Raw genomic sequence first — 19,208 nt, forward strand, 5'->3', positions numbered from 1 at the left:
AAACTCCACGAGCTCACGTACGCGTGATCTGGCATAGTGTGAGAAAGCACCTTCGGTGCTTTTCTGGCATCTCTACAACTGTAGCGGTACTCCCTAATATAATAAGTCACTAGGTTAAGAACTAGATGTAGATTTTCTAAAGGTTGGTAGTCTACATAAATGCAATAGGTAGTAGGGATGGCTAAAACTAGAGATGGCGTGAATTGCTACTTTTGAATCACTCGTGATTGGATCACGTTCATTCCCAATCATGGTGATTTTTTTACAGTGATTCGTGATTCTTCGTGATCACTTTTGATTGGTGAGGAGACTGTATATGTATTATATTATAATATGGTCTAAAAGTAATGTTAATATAATTTTCTTATTAGAAGAAAGAAAAGAAAAAATTTAAAGTGATAAATAGATGTAGGTATAAGTTTCATTTCTCATTGTTTCAACATTCGTTTTAATGTTATATTAATCCATAAAAACTTTCTATGAATAATGTAAAAAAATTAAATTCATATACATGTCACTTATGTTATAATTTTATGATTAATATTATTGTAAAAGCAGTTCAGCAAGGTTTGATTAAGCGTATAATAAATATATTTACAATAATGTAAGAATAACAGAATATCAAAAAAATTTAGTTAAAATCATCGTCTTTGCGTATGAGTATATCACATGATAGATTTATATTATTAGAAGAGCCAATTATAGCTAAAGCAGCTATTATGAGTAAAAACCTACAATATATTTAAATATGCAAAGTAGGAAATATTAGATGAATTGGCGAAAGGATATTTTCAAAAGCTAGACTAATTTAAAACCATCAAAATTATCTATGTTGTTATTTTTAAATAATAACCCAGACCTAACCCAGCCTTTTTCATTGCTTAGACTACATTACTATACAATTTAAATTTGGCACATTTGTAATTCTTTGAATCTCCACTGAGGGAAATCAGCGGAATACTAACGATCACAATTAACGTGAACTGCTACTAAAACGCCATCTTTCGGATCACGATTGTGAATGGATTTTAATCACAACGCGATCGTCATTTTGTGATCACTGTGATAAATCACTGTTAGTGATTTTGCACGCCATCCCTAGCTAGAACTGCTACTTTAGAATCACACGTGATTGGATCACGTTCATTCCCAATCACAGTGATTTTTCACAGTGATCCGTGATTCTTCGTGATCGCTTTTGATTGGTAGGGAGGGAACCAGTGATGGACATTCGTGGGAATTTGGGCATGCGCACTGGAACGCATGATCACTACCGTATACACTTAACTAGAATTTAGGGTACCGTTGGATCCCGGTAAGGAACAAAATTTAAGGAAGTTACAGGGAAAGAGACAAAAACAAAAAATTTTCTCTTAATCTACATGAGTATAGCTAGAGAAATACGTAGGGGATCTTCGATAAGTTAATTTTTGTGTGATTGGCGAACATTTGAAGTAGAAAGTTCAATTTTGTACAAAACATGGGAATTCCCAACATGCACCTCTTTTTGCGCTAAAGATACATCTATGGCATACAGAATCCCACGAGGGAAAATTCCAGTGCGCATGACCAAAGTTCCCACGAATGTCCATCACTGATTTATACTTTTTCTTATTTTTAAAGCGAGTGTTAACATCTAAGCAATACTTTTTCTTCGTAACAACAAATTTATCATTTATTTAAATAATCTACTCTAACAATTTGACATTTGAAATTTACAAAATATGCAATTAAGCAACCTTTTTCATTGCTTAGGCTACATTACTATACAATTTAAATTTGGCGCATTTTTACTTCCTTGAATGCCCACTAAGGCGAGTTAGCGGAACACTACAATCACAGTTAACGTGAACTGCTACTAAGACGTCATCATTCGGATCACGGTCATGAATGGAGTTAATCACTGTGATAAATCACAGTAGTGATTTTGCACGCCATCTCTAATAGGTAGTTGTAAGTCTAGGTTAAGTTAGCGTCAGGTTCAAGGGTCTTGCCTTTGAATCTGTCTGTTCTGTACTGTACTCCCTAGAGCACGGATGTGCAAAGAATAAAGAAGCCTAAGTATGTACAAAAGTGAAACACATGGTCATTACTGTTCCGATACCTCGGGTATACCGCTACACAACATACGCATGTGGCTCCCTCCGTTGGCGGAACTAAATCCACGAGCACACGTATATATTTTTAACAATAAACTTTATTCAACAACAATGGCTAACAATGAATAACAATGTGTAACAATGAATAACAATGAATAACAGTGAATAACAGTGATAAACAACGATAATCTTTCAATCTTTGAATCCTGGCACGCACGGTCGCAAGCGAATCTGAACTGGGACTGCAGTCGCTTGTTTATGTTCCCTTCTATGCTTTTACAAGAGTAGAAACCTTTTTCCTGACGCTTGCAGAGCCACCTGACGTTCCTAGTCGCCAACAATCCGAGTGGAATGCGAGCCACCACACGCAAAATGAAGATAAATATCAACTGTAATCGTTCGAAGGAAATAATTTTAGGAACACTCGTAGATTCAAACATTCGAATATATGGTAACATGGCATCTTGTATAGAAAGCACCGTTGAGTGAGACTTGTTCTTTGCTTTGTTAAATACCTCTTCTACGTTAAATTGACTAATATAATTGAAGGTAGTAAAGTATTATTTTTCTTTGAGATAATTTAATTGTACTAGTTGAAACACTCTGTGTGTAATATTATTTTTCCTAAGTCTTCAATTCGCGAATTTTGACGTAGGTACGGAAAACTATGTTTAGATATGAAGTACAACAAAGCAAACGAGTAGAAATATTTCTTTCAAGGAAATAAACTGTATATATTTACGAGGCATCTGGAGGTCTAAATACTGTATATAAATTTAAGTGAAATTATAAAATGGCAAATCAACAAAACGAAAAAGATCTATCATTAAATTCTTCGTCACCTAAGTCTTTAAATTCTTCATTTTCTTTAAAAAGAAAATCTATCCATGTACAAAATGCATTACCAGAAAATAATGATGACGAAGAACGTTTGGCATTTCACCGTGGGATGAATGTTAATAACACATCGACAAAAAAATTAACAGAAACTAGTAAACGACAATCTCTAGGACTTGCCTGTTTAGCACAAATATCAGCTCCTGAAATAACTGATCGTATATACGAGTGTATAAAACTCAACAGCGAAAACAAAATTACTGCAAAGAATGCTTTCAGCTTAGAAATGATTGATTTAATGACTTATATGATTAAAAAACAAGACGTTAACATATCTAATTTACAAGTAGCTAGTACATCGTTGGATGTGAGCGCGAAGATTTATGGTTTCCGTGTAGACAGTGTTTATACAGAAATGTTGAAATTGGTAGGTGGATTAGACAAAGAGAAAAATGAAACACCGATAGATGATTACCATGAAGATACGAATAATGTGCAAGGAAACAAAATATATGATGTAGAAAAAATAAAACAAATAAAATCGAAGAAAAGGAAACAAAAAATTTTTTCTTCCGTGAATGATTTGAAAGGAACTGTTGAAACGATAAAACCTTCGTCGTGGTTAATGGACCAACAAGATACACAAACTACGGATGCATTATACCAAGTAGTACTGCCAATTCATGCAAATTCGAAGTTTTATTTACACAGGCATAACGACATCATTGTAGATACCGTTGAATCTAAAAGAAATATTAAAGATATAAAAGTAAATATTCCGCAAATAGAACATTTTTCTGAATTAAGCATATGTCCACCTTTGGTTAACTTTGAATTTTGTGGTTCGACCAACAATAAAGACGAAGAAGAGGAGAATAGATTTCACTTTGACTTGGATGCCAGTTTACCATCGGAAGATGAAGCAATTCAGCCTGATGTTTATGATGATGAAAACAATGTAGAGAAATGTATGGAAGCAAGAGAACCTCTTGAAGAAGTTGTAGATTTTTGTAAACTTGTAACTCGTACAGAAGCAACAGAAATGTCGGAATATTCTTTTTTTCGGAAAGGTACAAGCAGTCACTGGGTTGGTCCAGCCCATTGGAAAATGCATAATTTCAAAAAACTCTTTGGAGAGAGTAGAGTCATAGAGAAATGTCATCTAGAACGAGGTACAAAAAGGAAAGAAATAGAACTTTCTTACGATGGGGACACAAAACAAGCTATATTACCAAAATTCTCGTCAGTACCAGCTTCAAGAGTGGAAATTAGGTATGCCAGAGCAAAATGGCAGGAAGAAATTCTTACATTACCGCGAGATATGAATTATAATATCGAATCTGTTACCAAGCTGTACCTTCATAAACTAATACCGAATTTAAGAAACAAGGACAAATTAAATACTACTCATGCATCTGACATAGATAATTACAACTACAATAATGAAAATGATTCAATAAACTATTGCCCTAATGAAGATTATGTAACGAACGAAAACAACGATAATGATGTAGCTGAAATGATTTTTACTGAAGACAATTTGGTTGCTGCGCCTAAATTAACAAATAAGATATCTATCGCGTATAGCACTCGAGAAAAAAAAATTGATATGAAAGAATTAAAGGAATGTATTTGGAAACTCTTGGATTCGAATAATGATAGCATCGGTGTAAATACAGAAAACGCAGTACAACAGGAAACAGAAAATAAAATTAAAGATAATACATATTTCAGTGACGTTTATAAAAGATTGCCAGATGTATTAACAAAAACTAATGTAGAGGCACTAACTGTTCCTCTTTCCTTTGTATCGTTACTACATTTGGCAAGCGAAAGAAACTTGGAAATACAATCTCTTCCAGATATGTCTGATCTTATTGTAGTAGCTAATAAAGAATAGCTGACTAACTTGTTGAATTTTATACATATGTATACGTATATGGATGTTGAATTTTTTATTTTTTTATACAAATATGTAAAAAAATAATAAAAAAAAAACTTTGTAAATATACATGTTGTTTCGTTTTTTATAAAAGAATAAATATATAAATGTTAATGTTAATTATATAATGTTATATTAATGTTTTCAGAGAAAATTATTACGTGCGTCTGGTTTTCTTTTCGTCGGCCTTCTACGCCAACCTTTTATTACAAAAATAAACAATTTCAACAAAACAGAAGAAAACCAAAAGAGAATTATAACATAACATAAAGGAACGAAAATAGGAAATTAAATCTTCGCAATTTCGTCGTCAGTCTGGCCTTTGCCGGACGTCGAACTCGCCGGGTTGAGGTATACAGGGCGTTTGGCCACCCCTGGGAAAAATTTGAATGGGGAATTCTAGAGGCCAAAATAAGACGAAAATCAAGAATACCAATTTGTTGATGGAGGCTTCGTTAAAAAGTTATTAAAAATTAAATTCAAAAATTTCAAAAATTTATTTTTGACAAAATCATTTTCGATTGCGGGGGTCAATTACAATCATTTTTGGTGAATACACATACTTCCGAAATCCTACCCACATTCGAGAAAAAAATTCGAGAAAGTGCTGAAAGTTTTGGGAGAAAAAAAAGACATTCGAATCGTCTTGGAAAAATTATTTTTAGTTGCAGGGGACAATTACAAGCATTTTTGGTCAACAGACATACCCCCGAAATCCTATTCAGTTTCGAGAAAAAAATTCCTTACCGAAAATATAATTTCAGGCCAAAAATGCTTCCCGTAAATTTCATGCGAATCTTTAAAACGTCATAACTTCTGAACGGATTGGACGATTTTAATGTTTAAAAAAGCAAAGTACGCGTATTTTGGTGGAGGATATGTAGCAATTATAAAAATATTCGAAAAGTTGTTCCTTGACATTGCAAAATGAGAAAACCCCGATGAAACTGGTCCAATTTTCAAACAGCCATAACTCCTACAATAGTGAATATATTTCAATGAAACTTTTTTCTGAAGTAGAACTCATGGGTACCTACAGAAAAGTATTAGACAACTTTTCTGTAGGGCGTCAAACAAAATTACTAAAAATCAAAAACTAATTTTTAAGAAAAATCGACAGGGGGTTGGTACCTAAATTTTTCGACAAAAAAAAAAATTTCAAATCGTTCTGAAAAAATTATTTTCAATTGCGGGGGTCAGTTACAATCATTTTTTGTCATTAGACATATGCCCGAAATCTTATCCACTTTCGAGAAAAAAATTCAGTATTCGTGGAACTTTAAACGTTAATAACTTCTTAACGAAGCCACCATTAACAAATTGGTATTCTTGATTTTTGTCTTATTTTGGCCTCTAGAATCTCCCATTAAAATTTTTCCCAGGGGTGGCCGAACACCCTGTATAGTGCATGATCGCTTCGTATGGAAAGTCAATAAATCTTCAAAAAGCGTCCAGGTCCGATTTCGAGAAATGTAAGGTCTGTCAGTCACTATGGCTTTTGCCGTTTACTGACGATTCGAACGTGTGGCGATTGGCGATGCCAGGCCATAGATGCCAGATTCAGCACCCGGTGCGATACTCACACATGGCAGATCACGCGTACGTGAGCTCGTGGAGTTTCGGAAAGTCGACAAAGGCAAACTGACGCATGCCCTCTTTCTCGAGAGAGAAAGGCTCACATATGCCTTCTCGCTCTTAACAACTGAAATCCGACCTCCCGTCTACGGCATACGATTTGGAATCTCGAGTCGAGATTCTCGACTGCCCAGGCATTTTTATTTTCCGACCTATGTAGGCGCACATAAGCAAAGTACCCATAATGGAAAAAAAATTTTGTAAAATTTATTTTACGGAAATACACGTTTTAAGACCCCCTGATCAAATTTAATTATTGAAAAAAAAGAAATTTTTTTTTATTATTCCTATGTATGAGTGTACATATGTATATTATTAATACGATTGAGTATAAATGGCTGAATGAATTTAAATGGAACTTTACATTTAAGTTTTATGTTCTCATTTCAAAGTCCGATTAGTCTTTGACTATAATCAGCCCATGGATAATAATGATTATATTTCTTGTTTCATAGTTGTTCCGATACATAGGCGTAATTTATAAAAGATCTTTTATGTGTTTCATATAAATCTTGGGAAGAATTCAATTTTATGTAAAAAAAATTAAATAAACTTTTTCTTTATCTTCTCTAGAGAAGAAAAACTTAAATGAAATCTTATACATTATATGCTTACTTAAATCGCATTGAAAACGAATACCACAAATGTTTTAGAATAATGTGCAAAATGGTTTTACTCGCAAAGGGTTAATTGAGAAATAAATGCTTGGTAATTAAAAACAGCAGTAAGCAGCTTTACCGGCTGGGATTTTCGCTAAAACAAATTGAAAACTCGATTCTAATAAGGGAAAGTTGAAATGGTACCCGATTTTGGGTCAGCCAGGCCTGCTTTCAAGAAATGTAAGCGACGTCAGCGATGCAAGAGCGAGAAGGAAAGCGAGTATCAGCCTGTTCTTCTCGCCTCTTCCGAAACTCTACGAGCTCACGTATACACAATTGGGCATAGTGTGCCAAAGTGGAATGAGGAGTTCCTGGGGCCCCCGATGCGCGGTTTGATAATACTGATTTCGAGTCGTAAATACGTTTTTGCCAAGTTATTTTTTAAATAAATGATGTATTACAATTTAAAATAAAAAATAGAGGATTTGCGGTATTCGTATCAATGAGATACATTCTTAGGTATTTTAATAATCTTGAAATTTTAAAATAACCTTAATCGATTGATTACTCCAATGAAATTAATCGATGAATGTCCAATTATGGACCGTACAGCTTTCATTTCGTTAAAAAATAATAAAATTTCTGAAATTTCATTTTCTGTCTCACTTCCTCTTTTGTTCATTTCTAAATCTGTTGGTAACGTTGCGAGTGACACGGAAATGGTAATGGGGCTCTAGAGCCAGAGATGCCAGAAAAGCACCGAAGGTGCTTTCTCACATTATGCCAGATCACGCGTACGTGAGCTCGTGGAGTTTCGGAAAGTCGACAAAGGCAAACTGACACATGCCCTCTTTCTCGATTATTCCGAAGCTGCCCGAAGTAATTTCGGTCCGCCTCGTGGGAGGAGAGAGAGAAAGGCTCACATTTGCCTTCTCGCTCTTAACAACTGAAATCCAACCTCCCGTCTACGGCATACGATTTGGAATCTCGAGCAGAGATTCTCGACTGCCCAGGCATTTTTACTTTCCGACCTATGTAGGCACGCATAAGCAAAGTACCCATAATGAAAAAAAATTTTGTAAAATTTATTTTACGGAAATACACGTTTTAAGACCCCCTGATCAAATTTAATTATTGAAAAAAAAGAAATTTTTTTTATTATTCCCATGTATGAGCGTACATATGCATATTAATAATACGATTTTTCAAAATCAAAATTCTTTAAGATTGAACATTAATAAATTAAAATGAGAGTCCACTCTTTGCCAGTATCGTGCACGCTGTGGCATTTTTCAATAAGAGTTCTTATTTTTATAACATAAACAAAAAAGTAGAATTAATAGTTGCGGGAATTAATTAATAATGATTTTCCTCGATATATTTTGAGTTAACCGTATCAATTTGTTATGACGAACTAAATATTATATGTTTGATTTGGCTTAATTTTGCATAAAAAAATGATTGTATCGATCCATAAAAATTAATAACGTGCACGATACCGTTCAATGGAAACCACGGGAAAGTGGTGGTCTCTTCCATCAGGAGGGAAATATAAAAAATTGTTATTTAATTATGCAATGTGCAATATTGAAATGTTTAAACTAATGTAATGAAAAAAGAGCTCGTAGATACATTAATTTTTGATTAATGTACATACGAGCAATAGTCACGAGATCCCCACCATCAAACCGTTTAAAAACAAAGGAATAGTGATCCCGTTTGCCAGTGTGACACAAAGTATGGGTTGGATTTTAAATTTGAAAAGGACATAGTCGAATATTTTTAAAGGTACAAAACATAGCGTTTCATTTTAGAACAGTAACATGAGTTAGCAGGTACTATCATAAAACTGTTTTAGCCAGTTATATCCCTTTTTACCTGAAGTATAAGGTAAAAAGTACGAGGTACAAGTAAATCGAAATCCGAAAATCATTCACATTATATCAATGCAAATGAAGCAGCCTTTCCATCAGAGTTAAATACAAAATTTTGTAATTTCTGTGAAAACAGAATTTTCATTAGATGTACGTGGTGTTTAAAATTTGTATGTTTTGACTGTTTTTACGAAAAATACCATCCAGATTCATGTACTTCATATATTAAAAATAACACACGTTAAATGTAATTGGTAAATTCAACTTTAAAAAAAAATATTCGAAGGTCATACAAAAATATAATGTCACATTTAGTATACGATTAAAATATAATTAAAAAAAAGATTTCTTTTAGCAAGATTCGAACCTGCAGAGCAAAAGAAGTTCGAACTTACAGCCAAACACCCCATCATTCACACCATACTACTTATTGGTGAATTTGGTTCTATTTTTGAAGATAAGTAGCTGTAATAACTTTAATAATATCTTGCAGTAAAACTTAACCCAAAATCGGGTACCATTTCAACTTTCCCTTATTAGAATCGAGTTTTCAATTTGTTTTAGCGAAAATCCCAGCCGGTGAAGCTGCTTACTGCTGTTTTTAATTACCAAGCATTTATTTCTCAATTAACCCTTTGCGAGTAAAACCATTTTGCACATTATTCTAAAACATTTGTGGTGTTCGTTTTCAATGCGATTTAAGTAAGCATCTAATGTATAAGATTTCATTTAAGTTTTTCTTCTCTAGAGAAGATAAAGAAAAAGTTTATTTAATTTTTTTTACATAAAATTGAATTCTTCCCAAGATTTATATGAAACACTTAAAAGATCTTTTATAAATTACGCCTATGTATCGGAACAACTATGAAGCAAGAAATATAATCATTATTATCCATGGGCTGATTATAGTCAAAGACTAATCGGACTTTGAAATGAGAACATAAAACTTAAATGTAAAGTTCCATTTAAATTCATTCAGCCATTTATACTCAATCGTATTAATAATATACATATGTACACTCATACATAGGAATAATAAAAAAAAATTTCTTTTTTTTCAATAATTAAAATATGATCAGGGGGTCTTAAAACGTGTATTTCCGTAAAATAAATTTTACAAAATTTTTTTTCCATTATGGGTACTTTGCTTATGTGCACCTACATAGGTCGGAAAGTAAAAATGCCTGGGCAGTCGAGAATCACGACTCGAGATTCCAAATTGTATGCCGTAGACGGGAGGTCGGATTTCAGTTGTTAAGAGCGAGAAAGCAAATGTGAGCCTTTCTCTCTCGACTCCCACGAGGCAGTCCGAAATTACTTCGGGCAGCTTCGGAATAATCGAGAAAGAGGGCATGCGTCAGTTTACCTTTGTCGACTTTCCGAAACTCCACGAACTCACGTACGCGTGATCTGGCATAGTGTGAGAGAGCACATTTCCTATCTATACCGACAAATCTAACGTACAAGATTGGGTGATCTATCCGGGTAAATATTTCTTTGAAATTTTATTATGGTTGAATGCCTATTTACCAAATACAATATTCAAATGTCTAACTAAAACAAAATAGTGGTGAAATGAAAAAAGTAGATTTGTAACGTTTTCGATTCTTCCGTAGTTAACTAAATTTATATAAATATATTGTTTTAATTTCCCCAGTGTTGTTATTGAGACGTACTGTAAGTGGCAATTAATACACATAGTTTATGTGAATAACTGTTACCAAATGTAATACAATAATCAATTACTATCATATCAAACAATATAAATTCAACCATTAATTTATATGATAATTTTTCAAAATTATTTTTAATTATAATTTCTGGCACACATATTCTTGTAAACGTGTTTATGTTCCATTGCTTTATAACATGTGGTATTAAAAGAAGACAGTTACTATAATAATATAATAAATGATTGATTGATTACCAGATTTTGGTATAACGAAACATATATATTTTTTTTTCAGCAGCATATTTATACTATATTCATATTTGTGGAAAATAATAACTCTGAAAAATATAGCAGACATGAAGATAGATGCTGCTGTAGATACACCTGCAACGTCTATGTCTCCATTGCGGCGGAAATCAGTTCTTTCACGTAAATCAAGTGATATTCCTGTTCTATTAGAGAACGATGATGAAGCAGAACGTTTGGTTTTTCGCCGTGAAAGTAATGCTGCTTCAATGCCAATAATTAAGAATACAAGTGGTAGAAGAAGTTCTATAGGCCTTAATTCCTTAGTAAATGTACCTACATCTCAAATGACAGAGCATATATCTCAATGTATAAAGCTTGGAACTGAAAATAAAATTAATCCACGAAATGCATTTAACTTAAAAATAATTGATTTTATGGCGTATTTGATCAAGAGACGAGATGACAAAATGAATAATTTGCAAGTAGCTAGCACATCATTAGATGTAAGTACTCAGATTTATGGATTTCGAGTCGATGGTGTACATACGCAGATACTTAAAATGATGGATGGAATGGATATAGGAGAGAAAAATAATATGAATGCTAATACAATGGACGTTAATGGAGAAAGTGAAGATCAATTAGAAAAACCAGCGAAGAAAAAGAAAAAGAAAAATAAACAGTACATATTAAGCACAGTTGAAAATTTAAGAACAAATGTAGAAACTAGAAAACCTTCTCTAGTAACTATGGAAGAAGATTTACAAAGCACAGATATGTTGCGTCAAATAACGTTACCAATTCATGCAAATTCTAGATTTTATTTACATCCATATAATGATATTTTGGTAGACTTGGTAGATTATAAAAGAATACAAAGCAAAGATATAAGTTGTAGTACTTTGAGAGTAGGAGATTTGTCAAATATGCAAATTTGTCCACCTTTACATCATTTCAATTTTCAAAATTTCAATGAGGACGATGAAATAGAGAACGATCTACCAGAACAAACTAATGAAAGTAGATTTCAATTTGATCTTGATGCAAGCATATCGCAGGATGAAGAACATCCATGTACAAACATAAATTATTTTAATGTTGAAGAGAATGAAGAGGAAAATGTAAATAGATACACTAAACATCCTGATCAAGTACAGAACCTTGTAGATTTTCAGGAAGTTTTAAGTAACTCTGTACCAACAAAAGTTTCAGAATATTCATTTATTCCAAAAAATTTGAATTTACATTGGGCAATTCCAACATATTGGAGAAATACAAATTTCAGAAAAATTTTAACAAACAGTGAAGTAGTTGGAACGTGCCATCAAGCACCCATCAAAAAGAAAAAAGAAATAGAACTGTGTTATAACGATGACACGGTTAATAGTGTAAATGATAAATTTTTACCAAGAAAAGGAATTACACTAAATCGTAAGAGAGTTAATATAGATTGGAAGGAGGAAATACTAACATTACCACCAGATAAACATTATGATGTTGCACAAACTAGTAAATTGTATCTTAATACAATAATATTTAAACATCCAGAGAAGGGAGAGAAAATAAATACTACTTGCTTATCTGACGTAGATTACAATTATGATAATGAAAGTGAAATAATCTGTAATTCTGGGTTAGATAACAACGAATGCAGAGAAACTGAAGAAAATAATGTAGTCGATAATGTTACTAGACCTGAAGATGAACATATGACAGAATCACAGCCTTTTACCGGAAACAATCTTGTCACTGCTCCCAAACTAACAAATAAGTCATCCATTAATTATTGTGTACGTGAAAAAAAGATAGATATGGGACAATTGAAAAAATCCATTTGGAAATGCTTGACTACAGATGATAGCGAAAAAATTGCAAATGCACAAGCATCAAAAGAAAATGTGCAACAAAGTGTTTGTGATAAAATGAATGACAAAAAATACTTTAGTGAAATTTATAAGAAACTACCAAATATATTGACAAAAGATAATAGTAAGGAATTAAGTTATCCAATTGCCTTTGTGTCTTTATTACATTTAGCAAATGAAAAGTCACTGAAAATAACTTCTTCACCTGATGTGTTTGACCTTACTATAGAACAAGACTGAATATAATGTTTGTACACGTTTTGTACGAATGTGTTGTATTAATGTAATATATAGTATTACCTATAAAAATTACTTTGTTATATAATAAATTATTTACATTTTTTATATACTTTTTTATTTGCCAGTGTTACTCTGTGACTGTACTCTGTGCTCTTCGCTTTACATTTTACGTGCTTGGATAGTTTTACCACAGACGAGGTATACGAGTAGACCTTATCTTCGATATTGCTCTTGTGTGAACATAGCTAGATTAAATTGTATAACCATTTTCATGCTCAATTCTAAGGGAAAACTGATATCTGAAAACACTTTATGGAATTGCAATATTGTTTTATTATAAAATCAATAATATTCAACCCATGTAATTATGTGATTGATGAAAAACGAAGGTATGTTATTTATGTTAGCAACAACGAACTGAAAATCAGCATATTTGTTACTTCTGAACTAGAGTGCGTTCAGCAAAAAATTATTCAATTTTCGTCTAATTTTAGTTTCCAAGTTCTAAGTTCCTTGAATCTGTTAATTCCTGCCTTGAACTTTAAGTAGCCACAATCTACTCTAGTATAGTGAACTAAAAAATAATTATTCAATGGATAATAACAAAACTAATTCAATAATCTTGAAATGACCTTGAAAACGAAAAACTGAATTAACATTTAAAGAATACAGGGTGTTCGGCCACTCCTGGGAAAAATTTTAATGGGGGATTCTAGAGGTTAAAATAAGACGAAAATCAAGAATACCAATTTGTTCATGGAGGCTTCGTTAAAAAGTTATTAACGTTTAAAGTTTCACCCGTACTGAATTTTTTTCTCGAAAATGCGCAGGATTTCGAGGGTATGTCTATTCACCAAAAATGATTGTAATGGACCCCCGCAAACGAAAATAATTTTTCCAAAACGATGTGAAATTTTTTTTTTCCGTCGAAAAATTTCACACCTTTTCGAATTTTTTTTCTCGAAAGTGGGTAGGATTTCAGGGGTATATGAATTCACCAAAAATGATTGTAATTGACACCCGCAACCAAAAATAATTTTTTGAGAATTAATTAAAAATTTTTTTTTCGTCGAAAAATTTAGGCATGAACCTATCGGTTTTTCTTAAAAATTACTTTTTCATTTTTAGTAATTTTGTTTGACGCCCTACAGAAAAGTTGTCTAATACTTTTTTGTAGGTACCCATGGGCTCTACTTCAGAAAAAAGATTCATTGAAATATATTCACAATTGTAGAAGTTATGGCTGTTTGAAAATTGGACCATTTTTATGGGGGTTTTCTCATTTTGCGGGGTCAAGGACCAACTTTTCGAATATTTTTACGATTTGTACATATTCTCCACCAAAATACGCGTAGTTTGCTTTTTTAAACATTAAAATCGTCCAATCCGTTCGGAAGTTATGACGTTTCAAAGATTCGCATGAAAATTCGGGCAGACATTTCTGGCCGGAAATTATATTTTCGTTGAGGAATTTTCTTTCTCGAAACTGAGTAGTATTTCGGGGTTATGTCTGTTGACCAAAAATGCTTGCAATTGACCTCTGGAACTAAAAATAATTTTTCCAAGACGATTCGAATGTATTTTTTTTCATCCAAAACTTTCAGCACTTACTCGAATTTTTTTCTCGCAACTGAGTAGGATTTCGGAAGTATGTCTATTCACCAAAAATGATTGCAATTGACCCCCGGAACCGAAAATAATTTTTTGAGAATTAATTAAAAATTTTTTTTTTCGTCGTAAAATTTAAGCACGTACCCCCCTGTCGATTTTTCTTAAAACTTCGTTTTTAATTTTTAGTAATTTTGTTTGGCGCCCTACAAAAAAGTATTACACAACTTTTTTGTAGGTATCCATGGGCTCTACGTCAGAAAAAAGTTTCATTGAAATATATTTACAATTGTAGGAGTTATGGCTGTTTGAAAATTGGACCATTTTCATGGGGGTTTTCACATTTTGCGGAGTCAAGGACCAACTTTTCGAGTATTTTTGCGATTTGTACATATTCTCCAACAAAATACGCGTAGTTTGCTTTTTTAAACATTAAAATCGTCCAATCCGTTCAGAAGTTGTGACGTTTCAAAGATTCGCATGAAAATTCGGGCAGACATTTCTGGCCAGAAATTATATTTTCGTTGAGGAATTTTTTTCTCGAAACTGAGTAGGATTTCGAGAGCATGTCTATTGACCAAAAATGATTGTAATTAACCCCCAAAACAGAAAATAATTTTTACAGAACGATTAGAAGTTTTTTTTTTCGTCGAAAAATTTAGGCACCAACACCCTGTCGATTTTTCTTAAAACATCGTTTTTAATTTTTAGTAATTTTGTTTGGCGCCCTACAAAACAGTTGTCTAATACTTTTTTGTAGGTATCCATGGGCTCTACTTCAGAAAAAAGTTTCATTGAAATATATTCACAATTGTAGGAGTTATGGCTGTTTGAAAATTTTTGGTCAATAGACATGCCCTCGAAATCCTACTCAGTTTCGAGAAAAAAATTCCTCAACGAAAATATAATTTCTGGCCAGAAATGTCTGCCCGAATTTTCATGCGAGTCTTTGAAACGTCATAACTTCTGAACGGATTGGACGATTTTAATGTTTAAAAAAGTAAACTACGTGTATTTTGGTGGAGAATATGTACAAATCGTAAAAATATTCGAAAAGTTGGTCCCTGACCACGCAAAATAAGAAAAACCCCATAAAGATGGTCCAATTTTCAAACAGCCATAACTCCTACAATTGTGAATATATTTCAATGAAACTTTTTCTGAAGTAGAGCCCATGGAGACCTATAAAAAAGTATTAGACAACTATTTTGTAGGGCGCCAAACAAAATTACTAAAAATTAAAAACGAAGTTTTAAGAAAAATCGACAGGGGTAGGTGCCTAAATTTTTCAGCGGAAAACAAAATTTTTAATGAATTCTAAAAAAATTATTTTCGGTTGCGGGGGTCAATTACAATCATTTTTGGTGAATAGACATACCCCCGAAATCTTATCCACTTTCTAAAAAAAAATTCGAGAATGTGTGAAATTTTTCGACAGAAAAGAAAAATTTCAAATTGTTTTGGAAAAATTATTTTCGGTTGCGGGAATCAATTACTATCATTTTTGGTCAATAGAGAAAAAAATTCAGTACTGTCGGAACTTTAAACGTTAATAACTGTTTAACAAAACTTTCATCAACAAATTGGTATTCTTGATTTTCGTCTTATTTTGGCCTCTAGAATCTCTCGTTAAAATTTTTTCCAGGGGTGGCCGAACACCCTGTTTAGAAATGGAGGAACTTTACTCTACTTCGAATTTCTGTTATAAATTATCGTTCTTTAAGAAACATTATATCTAAAATTAACTTAATATGGTAAAAGAAATAGGACATATAAATAAGTTACTAAATTAGTACAATTATAAAGTTCAGAAAGTATTATTTAATACGTTTATTGGAACATTCCTAGCAAACGGCCCGTTCATGGATCGGGGTGAATTATACATCATTCGATTCGTCTAATTCAGTACATTATTGATATGCATTTCATTATCTGCGGAAATTCGTTATTTTTTTATAAACTACTTGTAAAGTTACAGTAAAAAAGTAAGGTTAAGTACATTTTTTGACAGGTTCACAGATAAAAACAAGTGACTATCGTTGCTATGTTCATTTTACAAATTATAAATAATTGATCTAATTGGATAATGCTACGTTGTCAAATGGAAATTTGTAGAACGTGTATGCATAAAAATCATTTTTTTACGCATAGAACTTCCATGAGTCGGTCAGGTGGACAGAATTAAAACCCATCCATATAACCTAGCCTTACTCAGACAGTACTCATAGGTATGTAAACAGTACATGCGGCAACAGTAAAAAATGCCACCCCCCTCTGACAGTGTTTACAATATAATAAATTACTATTGTACACAGTACGTTGGTTTAACTTGTTTTCATTATTAAATTTCATTATCATCTAAGTCTGGTATATTTTGATTTTTTACAGAACCAATCAAATGAAATTTCTGAAATTTCTTTTAAGAACTGATTAAATAAATCATCCTTTCCTTGCTTGGAAGGTTTATAAAATATGTAATAGCTTAAGTACCCAATGAAATTATCTTTTTTTAGAAAATAGAAAATATTTATGGTATTATATGTTACAAAACATATTAAAAAAAGTGTGGAACTGCAAATACTAACCGACAATATTCAGGCAAAAAGTGTTTACTATGCTTCCACGTAGTTTCTATTATATTCGTACGAGCACCTATTTCTGAATCTTTAAAATGTAAACTATTTACAGTTTACGGTGAGATGTTTATACTCTTCTTTTTTAAAAGCCATTGCATTACATAAAGATATTTGCAAAGCAAAGAACATGGTTCTCTAAAAACAAACTCAGCTACAGATGTTTTAAAATTAACATATATGCTAATATATAATTATGAGCAATGTCGTAATATTATATAACTAAAATTAAATAAAAATATTGCACAGCAATTGGAAGGGTAGAGTAGAGTAGATAGAGACTGATGAATCAACATTTTGTTGTAGAAAATATCACAGAGACCATTTGAAAATTAATCACAGCGTCAATTTTGAAGATCTCATTGCTGATGCTTACATGAATTAAATTGAAACCACTTGGAGGTGTGTCACACATTTTTTAATCTTTTTTGTAACATATAATACTATCAGTATTTTATATTTTCAAGAAGAGTAACTTCATTGGATACCTGAGCCATTATGTATTTAGTAAATGTATATATAATAGTAAGATGGTGATTTATTCAATGAGATATTTGCAGAAATAGCAGAAATTTCATTCAATAAATGTTAATGTTAACAAATTAGCATTTGATTAGCTGGCATTTTTAACACAGTAACGACAGTCACTTGTTTCCACCTGTGAACCTATCAAAATATACTTAAAATACTTACTTTGTAAAAATACCGAATTTCCGCAGATAATGAAATGTATATCAATAATATACTGAAATAGACGAATCGAATGACGTATAACTCATCCTGATCGTTGAATGGGCCGTTTGCTAGGAATATAGGAGATTTTTGTTTATTGTTTCTTCATAAAATTGAGAGCAATTGGAAGGGTAGAGTAGAGTAGATAGAGACTGATGAATCAACATTTTGTTGTAGAAAATATCACAGAGACCATTTGAAAATTAATCACAGCATCAATTTTGAAGATCTCATTGCTGATGCTTGCATGAACTAAATTGAAACCACTTGGAGTCATGTTACACATTTTTTAATCTTTTTTGTAATATATAATACTATCAGCATTTTATATTTTCAAGAAGAGTAACTTCATTGGATACCTGAGCCATTATGTATTTAGTAAATGTACACTCATACACGAAAGTATTCGAACGCTTACAATTCTAATATTCAACTAATGAAATATGTATGTTAAATTGAAACATTTGATGTAATATGACACATATAGCAAGGGATTGGTCTTAAGACTACATAAGTAAGATTAGACAATAATTCAACGATTTGTACCGTGTTTACACTATATTTATTGTAAACACGTACCAGAAGCGGCTCACAAAAGTATTCGAACGGAACATTTAATAATTATTTAAATTGAATAATTGAAAGTTTTATTAGGAAGTTGGCCCACCTTTGGCTTTTATAACGGCCCTAAGTCGGTTTTCCATTGAGTGGACTAACTTAAAAGTAACATTTGAATCAATTGATTGCCATATTTCAGTAACATTTCGTTTTAACACTTCTTTCGAAGTAATAACTGTATTTCTCAGTCTTCTTTCTACTTGATCCCATAAATGCTCAATGGGGTTTAAATCTGGACTTTGCGGTGGATGTGGTAAAACGTGTGGAACGTTATACAATATCCATTCTTTAACTATTTTGGTGGTGTGCTTCGGATCATTGTCCGATTGAAACCAGTAATTACATGGTAAATTTAATTTTGATACACTATCTTTTAAATTTTCCTGCAAAATTTTTAAGTACTTCGTTTTGTCCATTATTCCATCGATAAACACAAGATTTCCCACTCCACTGCATGCCATGCAGCCCCAAACTAATACAGATCCACCGTTATGTTTAATAGTCGGCCGTAGATTTCGTGGTTCTAATTCTGTATTCTGTTTTCTCTAGACATTTTTACATCCATCACTACCAAAAACGTTAAATTTACTCTCATCAGAGAATAA

The 19,208-nt window shown here is 32.3% G+C and overlaps 1 protein-coding gene across 1 annotated transcript; it reads left to right on the forward strand.

Moving 5' to 3' along the window:
* The first annotated feature begins 1,724 nt into the window (after positions 1-1,724).
* Positions 1,725-13,117, forward strand: LOC143344612 (uncharacterized). Its single transcript, XM_076770819.1, has 3 exons — positions 1,725-4,835; positions 10,644-10,663; positions 10,917-13,117. The coding sequence occupies exons 1-3, from the start codon at positions 2,893-2,895 to the stop codon at positions 13,010-13,012; spliced, it is 4,059 nt and encodes a 1,352-aa protein (XP_076626934.1). The 5' UTR covers positions 1,725-2,892; the 3' UTR covers positions 13,013-13,117.
* The last annotated feature ends 6,091 nt before the right edge of the window (positions 13,118-19,208 follow it).

The sequence above is a fragment of the Colletes latitarsis genome, chromosome 8 (genome assembly GCF_051014445.1).
Source record: "Colletes latitarsis isolate SP2378_abdomen chromosome 8, iyColLati1, whole genome shotgun sequence".
Lineage (NCBI taxonomy): Eukaryota > Metazoa > Arthropoda > Insecta > Hymenoptera > Colletidae > Colletes > Colletes latitarsis.

Excerpts from the sequence above, each read along its gene's own strand:
- LOC143344612 (XM_076770819.1), top strand. The coding sequence starts at position 2,893 with ATGGCAAATCAACAAAACGAAAAAGATCTATCATTAAATTCTTCGTCA. Across the intron at positions 4,836-10,643 it reads GTAGTAGCTAATAAAGAATA|TGTTGTTATTGAGACGTACT; the intron begins GCTGACTAACTT and ends TAATTTCCCCAG. Across the intron at positions 10,664-10,916 it reads TGTTGTTATTGAGACGTACT|ATTTTGGTATAACGAAACAT; the intron begins GTAAGTGGCAAT and ends ATTGATTACCAG.